We start from the raw sequence: 14,528 nt of genomic DNA on the forward strand, positions 1-14,528 counted from the left end.
CTTTCCCGATGATTATGGCTTCCGTTCAAAATGTTAGCAACAGCAAGTGCAAACTTACTGCTATACTAAAGAAAGATTAAAATATTTTTTTATCAAACAATGATGATGCTGAAATTTTACAATTTAAAGAAAAACCCCAGAATTAATATATATTCATTTGAAATAAAAAAAAATTTTTTTTTTGAATTAAATGAATTTCACTAATCAAAAAATGAATTTATTACATATTTTTGATGCAGTAAGTAAATAAATAAAATTGTTAAATTATAGAATACTTGATTATCGATAGAATACTTGATTATCCGATCAATATGCAAATTTTCATCATAGTTTTATAAATTATTTGTAACAAAAAAAAAAAAAAAAATGTGTATAATTCATAAGTTCATTTAATTAACATATATCATTAGAAATCTGAAAATATCAGTTTCCCATAAGTTAGAAAAATGTTTGAAAAAAAAATCTTTTTTTTTTTTTACTTCTCATTAATTTTACTATTTTTTTTTGCATTAATTAAAAGTTATGGAATATATGTGTCGTAGAGAAATACATTCGAACATTACGTAAGTAAGTGACATTAAAGAATAAACTAATAGTTATATGCATGAAATAAATTATGCGTAATCTCTGGAACAAATTTACGTGATATATTTATCTTATTTTACGTGACATATTTACGTGATGTATTTATCTTATCTTACGTGATATATTTACATGATGTATTTATCTTATCTTACGTGATATATCTACGTGATGTATTTATCTTATCTTACGTGATACATCTACGTGATGTGTTTATCTTATGTTACGTGATGTATTTATCTTATCTTACGTGATATATCTACGTGATGTATTTATCTTATTTTACGTGATATATCTACGTGATGTATTTATCTTATCTTACGTGATGTATTTATCTTATTTTACGTGATATATCTACGTGATGTGTTTATCTTATGTTACGTGATGTATTTATCTTATCTTACGTGATATATCTACGTGATGTATTTATCTTATCTCGCATTTATCGAACATCTTTTTCTCTAATTACATCTCTACTTTTTTCTAATAATTTATCATCATTACCAAATATTTTTGATCTAAATTGTACGATAATAAAGTACTTGAATAATACATTTATATTCAAATTTTTGAATAAATAATGAATAATTTCTATTAGCCATAAATTTATTTATTTTTTTCTTTTTCGAAATCATTTGAAAAAAAAAAAAAAAAACACTTACGTTACTATCTGAAGCATAATTGAATGCTTTTTTTCCTGTTTTTTTTTTTTGGCGAAATGATTGTTAACATTCATTCCAATCATACATTTCTAAATTTTGGAAATTTTTGAGAAAAATAAACTTTTTGCAAAAAGTTTATTTTCAATAATAATTTATTTATAACATTGAAATAAAGAATGAAAGGAAAAAGAAAGACAAATTAAAATTTAGAATTTAAATAATAATTTGAATGAATCAATGATTGTTAATAAGGAATTCTCGAGATTTTCAACAATAATTAAATTAATATTTGCTAATTTTCTCATTGCAATTTAAACATAATATACTTATTTATCACATATATTTCCCTTTCTTTTCCTTTTTACCTAAAATTAAATTTGAATTTTAAGCAAAATTTATACAAATTAAAATATAAATTATAGTTTGAGGTCAAAGGTTAGCTTAGATTATTCATTTCTTATAAAAAACAAATATTTTATCACATTTTCAATAGTAAATTTCAGAAATTTTTATACAACAAATTAAAATCATAAAAATTTGAATTAATAAATTAATTCAAAAACATCAAAAATTTTACAATCAATCAAATTCTCATAATTTGACCAATTAATTCCAAGTGAAATTACCCGCGATTTCTCGGAAACTAATCGTAAAAATTTGCACATATTTGAGGCACTATTTCGCATCTGCCCATTTCAGCAATACCAAAAATTGTTTATAGGACGCGTGCGGAGTAGTGAGGCGTGCGTGCTGCGTCGCGTGCGATCTCATTGCTATTATAAAAGAGGCGTTAAAGGCGGTTCCTGCAATCAGTGTTGGAGCTGTAGTCAGCGGTGACGTTGTTTAGCACACATACACACACATACACACACACATACACGCACGCACACGCGCACGTACACATACAGGTACATACACACGTGCACGCACGAGCATACGCGGACACACTCACGCGCTCATATACATACGCACGCATACACGCGCCCACGTGTACACATTGTCGAAGTATACGTGCAAATACACGTATACATATAGACGTAAGCTTGCACATAAATATAGAGTAAGTGGACAGTCATCTATAACAAAGATACGTAAACGAGCATACGTTTACGAAGTGACCTTCACACTACAGTAATAGCAGCAAATCGGGTTTGGTTGACAGAGGGAAGGGAAGTTTTAGTGGTGTGTTATAGCACTAAAACGATATACGGTAGAAAGTAGTACGGTTTAGATTAGTTAGTTCACCTTTGACCTTCCATTTTTCCTACATTGGGTCTCTTCATTTGAACATTTTCAAATTCCACGGAACCATTTGAAAAAGCCCATTTTTTTCTTCTTTTTTTTTTCTTGCTGGGGACATTGGTACGGGCTATTTTAAGTGACAACCGATCACGATGACTGCAACTGTCGTAGACCAACCCGATAAGCAACAAAATCAGCAACAAGATCAAGAGCATACTTCGAAGCAGCATTTATCAGAACAACTGCAACCAGAACATGATATTATTATTGCATCGATGGAAGGTACCGATGACGAAGTTGCTGTTGCAGTTTTGCGTGACATTTCCACCGATGAAAGCTATCAAACAACCGTGGAAAATGATCCAAAGAATGAGCAAAATTATTCTGGAAGAATTCCAGATCACGGGGTTCTTTCGGCAAGTTCATCACATGCAAAAACAAAGAAATCACGTAGAAGGTTTGCATTATTCTGTTTTTTTTTTTTTTTTTTGAATTTTTTATTTCTTAGAGTAATGAAATTTCTCAGAAAAGCCTAGTCTTTTTTTCTGTTTTTATGAAAGAATTTATCCTTTTATCATTTTTTTTTTTCTATATATTTTATGGGAATTGCAGAAAATTTTACTAGCAACTAAGAGAAAACAAATGATAATTTAGATAGAAGATAATTATATGCATGAGAATATATTTATTTTAGTCACCAGAGACAAAGTTAATTTAGTTTTAACTATTATTTCATTTTTGGTATCAATAGGAAGGTTTTTTATATTACGTTCTTCGTTTTGTAAAACCATTGTGAAGGGTGTTTTTTGGTTTCAGTGATTTTGATTGTGTAGTTTCTAAGAGATGTTAGTTCACTGTTCATTTTCTTAATCTTTTGATAAATAAATCAATAGTAAAATAAGGTAAAGTTATAGGAGGGGTGGAAAAGGACGCTGGAAACCATACCGCACATCGCTGAAGGAAAAAATTGCCCAGGAAGAGAAGGAAGAACGAAATGCAGTAGAAAAGCGAGAAAGGTTAGTTCCAATGAAACCATTTTGGGCCCGATTTGGTTAGGTCAGTAACTTAATAATGTCGGGCTTTGCTGCAGCTCCTTCAGCAGGCTCTTCAGAATAGTTCCTTTAAAATACGTGAAAAGCCATATCTGCATTTTGAATCTTATGGAAGTATATATTTAACAGAAGATATGTTTAATGGAAAGTCAAACTTGATGTTTCACTTGTAGACTTTCACCCAACTATTTTTAGAATACCTTAGGTTATATTTTATTCGGTAAGTTTATTGTAAAAGATTCAGATTTATTTACCAGTCAAATTCAGTTATTGAATGAAATCAGTCATTCTCAAACAATATCTGTTGGAATTGATGTGTAATTATATTATGGAATTGATATTCATATTCATTGCATGTGTTTGAGCCTTACTCCTTTGTATGTCTGGTGGTCAGTGATTAAGGTGCAATGAAGTGCAGAACAACTACATTATAAATGATTTTTAATAAAAGTTGCAAACTACTAAAACAGCAACATAGCAAGACAGATGTAATTTCAAATTTAGAGAGGGAACTGAAGTTTGATTTACTACATGTAGATTGTTTTTTTTTATTCGAAGTATAATCAAATATAAAGTGCAGTATAATCAAGCATAAAATGAAATATATCTTACCAGTATAGATACGAGTATATATTTTGGAACAAATAAGGAGAACACCTGATTTATTCTATTCCATAAGAATAGTATGGAATCTGCGTGATCCCGTAAGTGGAGACTGAGATGCGTGATCCCGTAAGCGTTGTTTCCTGGAACATTTGTCGAATATTAGTGAGCAGATTTAAGAAAAATCTCTGAAAACTTTAACTACAAATGTCCCGAACTGAGTGAAATCGATTCTAAAGTTATGAACGATTCTTTTTTAAGACTGTTTTCACGTGGTAAGCCTATGGCACCGTACAATACGACGCAATTCCTAGTGGAAGATCATGAGAAGCGTACGATGCCGCCAGATGTCAGCGATTCGTTACCTGCGATGGTTGCACATCAACGGCAATCTACAGGAGTATTTTCACCAGCTCGTGAAAGGTTTATATTACTAATAATAGAATTTTTTTTCTTTTCATATTACGTTCTTCAGTATTCCTGTACTTGTTTTCATGATTTAAACTCTTGCTATACTATACATGGCCTAGGTTTAGTTCCCACTTCTCTATTATGTATGCACAAGAATCAATAAGATTTGATTCTGGTATCCTTATATAATGTGTGCACTGGTCGCTAATGATGATTCAGTTCTCTAAGAGCTCCATGAAACAATAGACATTTGTACTATTATTACTATGATATTTGGTTTAGCTCGCACCTCTTATTATTTAATTGTAGGAAGAAATTATAAAAGCAGTTTTTCATTCATCTCTTATAATTTCGAGTGGATCAATAATTGTTTCCTAGAAAAAAAAAAGGAGTAATTCTATATGACGTCAAGCATGAAGTATAACATCACGTGTTAGCTATTACGGCAACGTAATTAAAGTACAGCTTAATAAAAACTTTTGTCCAAAAAAAATTAAATCGGTCCAAATTTTTCTAGACGTTGTTTGCAATTATGCTAAAAAAAATGTGATGAGCGTATTGCGACAACAACGTATATTCACATACATACGCGCATGTGCCACGCTCTATTTTCGATCGACTCTGAAAATCTCCAAAGGCGAGCAGATTTTCATATAGTCGATTTGGCGAGTCATTCAATTCCTGAGCACCGTGATGCTTAGCTTCGGAAATTGCCGGAATGTAGAATCCGCAAGAAATGATAACAGTAACAGTAGTGGTAACGAAACTGGCAACTCAAGGCAGAGGCAGGGATCTACTTATTGTGTTGCATTTGGGATGAGATATTTTCAGAGTGACAGTTTTTTGTGTGGTGGCCCTTTCATTATAAGGGCGATTGGTTATAAAGAGGGAATTTTAGTAAATGAAGGAAAAGAGTTTCCCGTACTGAGAATTCGTTCCATTTTGGTTGGTGATGAAGATTGATTTATCCCAATTTGTCCAATATTCTGTTCATATAATAGAGACTTGTTTATGTGGTCAGGATATTTGCAGATTTTTCGTATGTTCTATAAAACGTTTGGAAGTTAAAGCAGCCCTTTGCAAACATATGAGAAGAGCTCTAAATGCATGTTCTTTTCTTTTTCATAAATAATTCATTGGTAAAATTATTCGCTTATAGATGTGGTACCATTGGTCAGTCAGGATCTGAAATGGGTGGTAATACAACCGACAGTGCAAGTTATTCAGGTGCAGAAGATGATGAGATGGAGCGGCAATTTGATGCTGATTATGATTATGTCAATATGGAGCGCATCAGTAATATGACTAAAGATGATGTAATGCTTCTTACTTTCTCCTCCTTGATGTTAATGATGATATTAATCAATAGCTGGAGGAAGCATGAATGTAGTTCAAGAGACTGAGCTTCGATTCATTTTCAGATTCAGTTAGTAATGTGTACTCCTTGTGACTCTTTTTGCATCCAACATTTGGCGATGTTATTAAAAAAAAATTTATTTAAAAGAGTTACTACAAGAAAAAGAGGAACATATATAAACTAGTAATGAGACGAAGATTGTTAATAAAATAATAATTTTATAAAAATGGTGATGATGATGGAAGCTGTGCGCGTATAAGAATTCAAATGCGAAGGGAAGAACATTTTAATTATTAATTTTACAAGGTTAAGTAACCTAAATATATGCATTTGTTTCAGGTTGCACGAGAATATATGCATTTGGAAAAGATTAACGGTAAACTAGCGGATCGCGTGAGTTTCCTACAGTTAGAAAATGATAAATTGAAGCAAATGTTAAAAGACCATAATATTTCTTATGAAGATGTATTACCAAAAATACGACGACATAGTGGTACATCGGTTTCGGAAGCGGGTGATGTGGTACGCAAAAGCGTAGATGAAGCCATGGGCAATGGCAGACAGTAAGTGGTAGAATAATCCGGTTTTATACATCTACAAATTAATTTTAGTTGTGATTTGTAATTGTGGTCAGTGTTGTAGTTTATTTTCCTGTAAAGAATTTGATTATTTTCTTATGTGAAGAGAAACAGTTTTATCAGGAATTGTTGAAAATTTCCGTTTATTCTTTTTCTGTTATTTCACTCTTTGTTGCTTCACTGGCTATAACTTTAGTAATGATTGTTTACTGGGTTTGTTTTATGTGCTGTATATTTCTCTATTTATATTTTTAACGTGTACATTACTAATTCCTACGGGATAGTGCTTCATTGAACTGATTCATTTAGTATTGTTTTTTTTTTTTTTTTTCTTGATTGTTTGGGAATGGTTCTCATTGTGATAAAAATTCCGAACTTTTGAAAAAAAGTTTTAAACGATTTCATTCTTCGAAAATGAACTTGAAACATGAAGCTGAGCTATAAAGCAGCTTTTCTAGGTTATATAATTAAGCTTACGCAACACGGCTGAAACTTAATCGGTTTTTAAGGTAAATCTGAAGTTTATTTTATTATTATAGGATATCTTCTGTCTTCGTGTGCTTATATCTATGTGTACGTTGCCTTTTTCTTGTTTGCTAATTACATTGATTCCTTCTGTTGTAAACCTTTCATAGGAAAATGAACAATCCGGGTATAACAAAAAGTTTCATGTATTTATCTGTTCTTTCGTGTGTTGATGTTGGTGGTGTTTGAGAGCTCAAGAAACCTGCAATTTAGGCTGGAACATTAGCTAAAAAGTATTGAAAGTCTGAGACTGACATTTTCCAAAAAACGTTTTGCAAATTGTATGGGAAAAAGACAAATTTTGGATTGATCAAATTTACCTTATCAATGATTGCAGCTATGAACAGTAGAGTTGGACATATCTGGTTTTCTTATTATCCAATTTGGGAGTTTTGATTTTTTGCCTTTTCTATACAGAGAGCAGGAAGTTGAGGTAGGCACGACATTTTTTCTTGGAAGTCACTGATCATTTTTTTTTTTTTCACATTTTCCGGAACATTCGATAGCATCATTTGAAAATTCCATGTTTCTCTGTTACTTTTTTTAATGATTTTTATGGTCCTTCCAGCATTTTTGTAAAGTCACATGTTTTTAATACAATCAGTACTCAGCAGACTTCGATCATTGACTGATTCTTCAATGTGTTTTGTACGGTTTTTTTTTTTTTTCAAATTTTAATACGGTGGCGAAATTAGGTGTCACTTTGACTGCACCGGAGACCATTAGAAAAATGGGGGGAACATTTTAACATTCTTAAGCATTTTTTTGATTTTGATTAGAATTATTTTTGTTTTCATTAAAAGGATGTGTATAGCTGAAATAATTGGATGACTTACTAAGATGCAAAGGTAAGAAAAGATTAGTCTTCAGATATTTTCGATATTTTTATTAAATGCTTGAGAATTCTCATATAAATGGTCTGCTTATTACTTGAACATTTCATATCATTAGTTATCTAGTCCAAAATTAATACACCTCTAGGCGATGTTTTTATTTGTTCAGAAATGTTTTATTGTCATGGATTATTATTGCAGGATAGAAATGAAATTGAAATTGGTAACAATTATCTAAATAATTATTGTAAGAAACTGTCTTTTACTGGTTCTTGTTTTTGTTGTATTATGTTTCCTAATGTTAGTCACGGGAACTGATCATTCAGCTAATCATTCTATACGTAAATTCCATCATAAAAATCCATCTACAAACAATGGTTTTTTTTTTTTAGGTGCTACTGTGTTTCCAGCTAATTCTCAATCTTTGTGAAATGAGAAAAATGATAAGAGTTGTCTTATTTTGTTGCAGTATTTAATTACAGTCATTAATTTTAGAAGTTCATTGTGCAAAGAAAAAAAAAAAAAAGTCAAATTATAAAAAGTACTTATTGCTGAATCATTTTTCTAACGTGTATAAATGACTGCACAATGATCTATTACCAAGTGATTTTAAGAGGAACTCTATAAGAAAAAATTAGAATCAATTGTTCACTTGTAAGTGTTTTGAACATTGAACATTAAAAACATAAATAATATTTGAGAGGAATGGTATATAGTTTTTCAGAGGAATGTATTTGAAATCATTCATCTTCCACTGATATAATAATGTCCTCTATCGTCGTACATCGTCACCATTATCATCATTATTTGGGTCCTTTTCAATGTCATTTTCATCATTCGTTCCTTTCGCTTCAAACCACTGCTGATGTTATTAACGAACATTTTTCTGTCGATACTTCTGCAATATTTTACAACTAGTACTACTGCTAATGGAACAAATATTTCCAAAATTTCTATTGAAAAAGTATCAGAGGAAGAAAATGAAATTTTAAATGAAAATGAGCTAAAAAAGCCTGAAGTTAAGCTAAAGCAATGCGAACATGTTGATCCATACGTGGAGTAAGTTTTAATAATTTTTTTGAATTTTCAAAATTGTTTTATCTCTTAGAGCACATATCCTATCTTCATTCATCATATCATTTTTTTCCTAAAACTCTTTTTTTTTTTTTGAATTTTACACTTTAACTGCATTTATTTATTTATTCATTTTCTATAGAAGTTAATTTTTAGATTTTCTATAGCCCTAAGATCTGAAGCATTTCTATATTATGTTAAGTTTCATAGATGAATGTGAATAATTTTAAGGGAATTATTTCAGTGTAATATCTTGGTCAACAGTTAATGCTAATGTTAGCAATTGTGATCCAGTTACACCAAAAGAAAGTAATATGATAGCAAATGAAGCAGGGAGACAACGATATGAATGGGGTATCAAGAAATTTGCTTATGATGTAGTGACAAGTGATAAAATTGGACCACGTCGTAAATTATCGCCTGTTTATCATGAATTGTAAGAAACTTGTTATGAAAATTTTTTTTTAGGATTTTTTGTAATATTTTATGATCGATCATTCATAGAATTTCCCGAATTTTTATATCTTAAAAGTTGAAATGATACTTGAAAAGATATTGCTACAACTTTTATCCTCATATTGACGATTTGTTCATTATATTACTGTATAAATTGATTTTCGCATCCTTTTTTTTTCTTTTTTTTTTCTTTTTTTTTTTTTTTTTTTCAGTTATTGACAAGCTTTATTTCACTGAAAAATTTATAATGTTTAAAATTTCATCCTACTTTGCTAGTTTAATCCTATTCAAAAATTTATTTGTTTGTTTTTTTTTTTTCTTTTCAGATGTGAAACATTACCTCGCAATATCAGTTTAACTGTAAGCATAGTTATTATTTATCACAATGAAGCATTGTCTGTATTAATTCGTATGTTAAACAGTATTTTCGATCATACTCCATCTAATCTTCTTCAAGAGATTATTTTATATGATGACTATAGTGATTATGATACAATGCTCATTAATCACGTTATCACTTATGGCAATTATGTACAATGGCCAATGGAAAAAATAATCACGCAGCGTAGTAATGAACGCTTAGGACTTATTAGAGCTAAGGTTAATTATTTTTAATCAAATATCATCTGGGAATTTTTTATTAAGGAATTAATTTATCACTTAAATAGGAAGTAAATTTCTGGCGAGGAATAAAAAATTTTCTGCCGGAAGTGCAGTTAATTTTAAAAATGCGCTTACTTTAAATTTAGGCAAATCTGTATAACTTAAATAAATAGTCACAGATAAAGGCACAGGTAGCAATCTTTTGCTTCGCAATATTGTAATTTTTATTTTCAGGTGTACGCATCACGTGTGGCCCATGGTGATGTTCTCATATTCTTGGATAGCCATTGTGAAGTAACTCCGTTATGGATTGAACCTTTACTGCTGCCAATACAGGAAGATTCCACAAGGTCAGAGAGTAAAATAAATTATGTTTTCTAATTTATATCTACTCATATATAGGAATTTGTTGATAAAGAGAATAGCTAAGCAAAAAATCCTCGTATGCTGTAGATTTCATGATAAGTTTTCTCGGATCAAAACAGGCCAACAGGTTCAAAAGTTCATTCTAATAGCAAATAATAAGTAAAGAGTATCTGAGATCAAAATGTAAACGTTATGATATTGAAAAAGCCAAAACTTCTACTTAAATTATGAATAAAATCAAAGCAGTTTAGAGTTGTTCTTCCAGTCGTTGATTTAATTAGTGCAAAAACGTTTGAATTTTCCAAAGCAATGATAGCAAAAGGTGCATTTAATTGGGATCTTGAATTCAAGTGGAAATATATTCCATGGGAGTATTGGGATTTACCGGAAAACAATATTAAACCCTTTCGGTTGGTATTCTGTGTTCGTTGTTTTTTTTTCTGATAGCTACCACAGTTTAGCACCAGAATTACTATATATAATAATGTTGCAGCTTAAAATGATTTTTATTTCTTCTGTAAATTTATTATTAATTCTCTTAAATAACATTTTCCAAGTGGTTGGAAATTGAATAACGTTTTCCAAACATTTAAGCATTTACATAGTATTATAACTTGTGAAACAAATGAAATGGATTGGGGAAATAGTTTCATAGCTCGATATTCTAACAGTTTCCTCGACCAATATAATCATAATGAATAAAACATTGCATTGTGAGCAGGATAGATTCTGATAATTTTGAGATTCTAGATATTTGTGATATTCCAAGTATTTCTGAGAAAATTATAGTATTTTTTTTCTTTTTTTTTGCTTATAGATCATCGACTATGTCAGGCGGTTTACTAGCAATTGACCGTAAATATTTCCATGCAATGGGTGAATATGATACCGGAATGGAGATTTGGGGAGTTGAAAATATCGAAATGTCCATTCGGGTTCGTAGAATTTGAAACATTCATATATATCGTTCCATACGTTAATATCTGTTTGCTATAACTTCTTAAATGGTCTAACTGGCTGTAAATTCGAGAATTTGATGATTATCGTTAAGTGTATTGCGGCTTAGTCCGACATACTGAATTGAAATTATTAATAATAATGATAATACTGAATTTAATTGGGTATTGTAAGAGTACTTAATGCTGAGTAAAAATAGGATCGTTAATGAGAAATTCCATCGCAAACTTGTGATCGATTCACAATTTCCACATTTGTCATAATTTTCATAACTTCTTCACATATTCACAGCTGCTATATTGATATCAAAACGTCGACCGATCCAAAATATTGTTCTAACCAACTTTAGTATTAAAATATAACTAGTGATGTCGCTAATATCTGATAAAATTATCAGATTCAGAAATATTTAGATATGGCTTTGCGGTGGATCCATCTTAGTAGCACCATGCAGTCACGTTGGCCACGTATTTCGTACGCGTCGTCCATATACGAACAAACCAGGTGTAGATTCAAAGTTATATAATTCGCTACGAACCATTAAAATTTGGTTCGATGATTATGATGTGAGTCGATGCTTCATTTTTATTTTACTAAAAGTGATGAACACTTGTCCTTTCAAAAAAGTGGTAATAGCAACAATAATGTAATATTAACCTATGGTAGGGTATAGCTGAGATTTTCAATACATATCTTAGAAGGTTTTAAATCGGATAAGTGAAATAATTGGCCTAGAAGAATGATAATATAACACAGTTATAATACATTTACTAGGAGAAATATCTCGAGTGCTTTTAGTAATTATTAATACTAAATATTTTATCATAGTTACTGAATTTTTACTTGACTTATACTGCTATGAAGTTCTTGTTGTTAAAAATGCAACAGATACTATAGTCATGGTATATAAAACTAATATTCTCAAAAATTTTGCTTAAAATAACTTCAAGTTAAGCTCGATTTTCTGAATGGAAGTTATATCCTTAAAGTTATCTTATTTCTCCATCTGAATTCATCGCAAAAACAGATACCTCTTCGGATGTGTTCCCTTCCCTTTTCTGAACCTTCAACACTTAACACTTCTTTTTTTTTTTTTTTAGAAATACTTCTATGAGAAACGACCGGATGCGAAAGGAATGAAAGCAGGCGATCTGAGTGAACGCATGAAATTAAAGGAAAGTCTCAACTGTAAGCCATTTCAATGGTACATACAAGAAATTGATCCGGAACTCGAGCCTAAAAAGATGCTACATGAAGAACTATAAATTTCGATCCGTCATCATTATGTTCAAATTTAAACTTTAATAAACATATATGTATTATTTGCTAAAAATTGCTTATTGAGCTAAAATAAATGTTTACCCAAATTTGCACTGCTATACTAAACATAACATTAGTTTATCATGAATTCATCATGATAAATATCATTTATATAATAATAACAAAACTAAATATATATTAGCATGATTAAGAATTTTTATAACTTGCATGTATTGTTAATATTCACATATTTGAAATGCTCTCTGAAATGAAATGTTTGGATATTTGAAATTAACAACAATATTGATATATTTACAATTGAGTAATGTTACATTTCAAATTTACTCCTAAACACATACATTTAAATATTTGAAATTTGTCAATATTTTTTTCATGAAAAAAAAAAAAAAAAAAAAGAAATGAGGAATCTTTTTATACATTTCTTCCATTCTACCTAATTTCGTGCAATAGAACGGAAAGAAATGAAAATGAAGTAGAAATAGGAGGGATGCCAATGTTGCACAATATGGTGTATTTAATTTATTGTTGGACCGCATTTTTGATTAGATGTTCATGAAATGTATGAATGTTTGGGTTACGGTTATTCGGTGACGTCATTTTATGTTTCATTCACAGTGATAATATGTTTATGATGTACAATTATGTATCCATTTTTTAGCATTTTGATTTGAAAAGTTATTTGGATTAATCAAGATTAATTATTTAAGGAGTTTAATTACTTAAAAAGTAAATGGAAGCAGTAATTAAAAAGAAAATGTTAATTTTATTACTACAAATATAAGAGAAATGTATAAGAAACTAAGATTTAATTCATTGCTTTCTGTTTTTTTTTTTTCTTTTTATTTCATTTGAAAAAAAAAAAAATATATTTTTAAATCTTACCAATATTGTCATGTACTATCAAGTTGATCATATTGTATGGTATAAGTATCATTTAGTACTCTAATGATACTATAGTGATATTGATGTCATTTTGTTTCATATTTAAATTTATGATACAAAACATTTGTTGAATCAATAAATTCTCTCTCAAAAAAAAAGGAAAAAAGAAAAAAGAACGTGTAATAATTGAAAATTTTGACAGATTATTATAATAATAGAAATACTATCAAAGATATGCATAATAGTATATTTTTTGAGTTTTTATAGCTATTCGAGAAATTTGTATGATTTAATTTTAAATGTTTCATAAGATAACATTGTACTTTTTTTTCTCATTAGGAAGAAATCTTGTGATGATTTGTTGAACGAATAAGATATTTACTCTTTGGGTAGTGGTTTTTTTTTTTTTTTTTTTTTTCCTTTTGTATGCAATTTGTTTTCAATTTGCACTTGCTGTAATTCGAATGAAGGATTCTATGATGCATCAATGAAAGTAAATTTTTAGTGTTCTGCTTGTTCTCTCCTCGTAATACTTATAATTTGAGAAGTTTTAGTAGTGTTCAACGTTTGCAAATGTAATGAACTTTATAAGAATGTGGTACCTGGCAGATGAAGGAGTAAGGAAAGAGCTGTTTGAAAGCGGCATATATCTTGGACGGTGACAGCTGGCTTATTTATCCTCTGAAAGTCGAGAAATAATTCATTTTGCATAGGAAAGTTTCAGTTCTTCAAGTTTTAGTTGATTCAAGCTTTCGAATTTAAATGAGCTGTTTTATTTAGTTCTTTATTTTTTATTAAATTATTTGGGTTACTTTCTTGATCTGCTAAATTTAGTTTCAAAGTCAAGTTTTAATTTTTACTCGAATTTGTCTAGGAGAATCGTTTTGTAATATAAATATAGATCAGACAAAAAGCATCGAAATCACAGAGAAGTAAAAGAAAAAAATAATAATAATGCAGAGAAAATGATGATAATGAGAATACCCGAGCAATATTGCTGAATATTTTTTGAATGTCTTATCCTACCAATATGTCATTTCTTTACTATCCGCTGTTTTTTTTTG

The 14,528-nt window shown here is 29.8% G+C and overlaps 2 protein-coding genes across 2 annotated transcripts; both read left to right on the forward strand.

Annotated features, from left to right (window-relative positions):
- Window positions 1–2,638: 2,638 nt before the first annotated feature.
- Window positions 2,639–6,476, forward strand: Bm7924 (cardiac lineage protein 1, putative; the record flags this gene model as incomplete). The annotated part of the gene is made up of 5 exons (XM_001897178.2): window positions 2,639–2,943; window positions 3,401–3,502; window positions 4,403–4,564; window positions 5,712–5,868; window positions 6,249–6,476. 5 exons carry the CDS (start codon window positions 2,639–2,641, stop codon window positions 6,474–6,476), a joined length of 954 nt encoding a protein of 317 aa, XP_001897213.2.
- Window positions 6,477–8,710: 2,234 nt separating this feature from the next.
- Bma-gly-8 (glycosyl transferase, group 2 family protein) lies at window positions 8,711–12,566 on the forward strand (the record flags this gene model as incomplete). Its single annotated transcript, XM_001897177.2, has 8 exons — window positions 8,711–8,904; window positions 9,164–9,355; window positions 9,702–9,975; window positions 10,213–10,328; window positions 10,596–10,754; window positions 11,162–11,279; window positions 11,715–11,867; window positions 12,402–12,566. The coding sequence occupies 8 exons, from the start codon at window positions 8,711–8,713 to the stop codon at window positions 12,564–12,566; spliced, it is 1,371 nt and encodes a 456-aa protein (XP_001897212.2).
- Between the last annotated feature and the right edge of the window lie 1,962 nt (window positions 12,567–14,528).

This window comes from Brugia malayi, assembly GCF_000002995.4.
Source record: "Brugia malayi strain FR3 genome assembly, contig: Bm_v4_Chr1_scaffold_001, whole genome shotgun sequence".
NCBI lineage: Eukaryota > Metazoa > Nematoda > Chromadorea > Rhabditida > Onchocercidae > Brugia > Brugia malayi.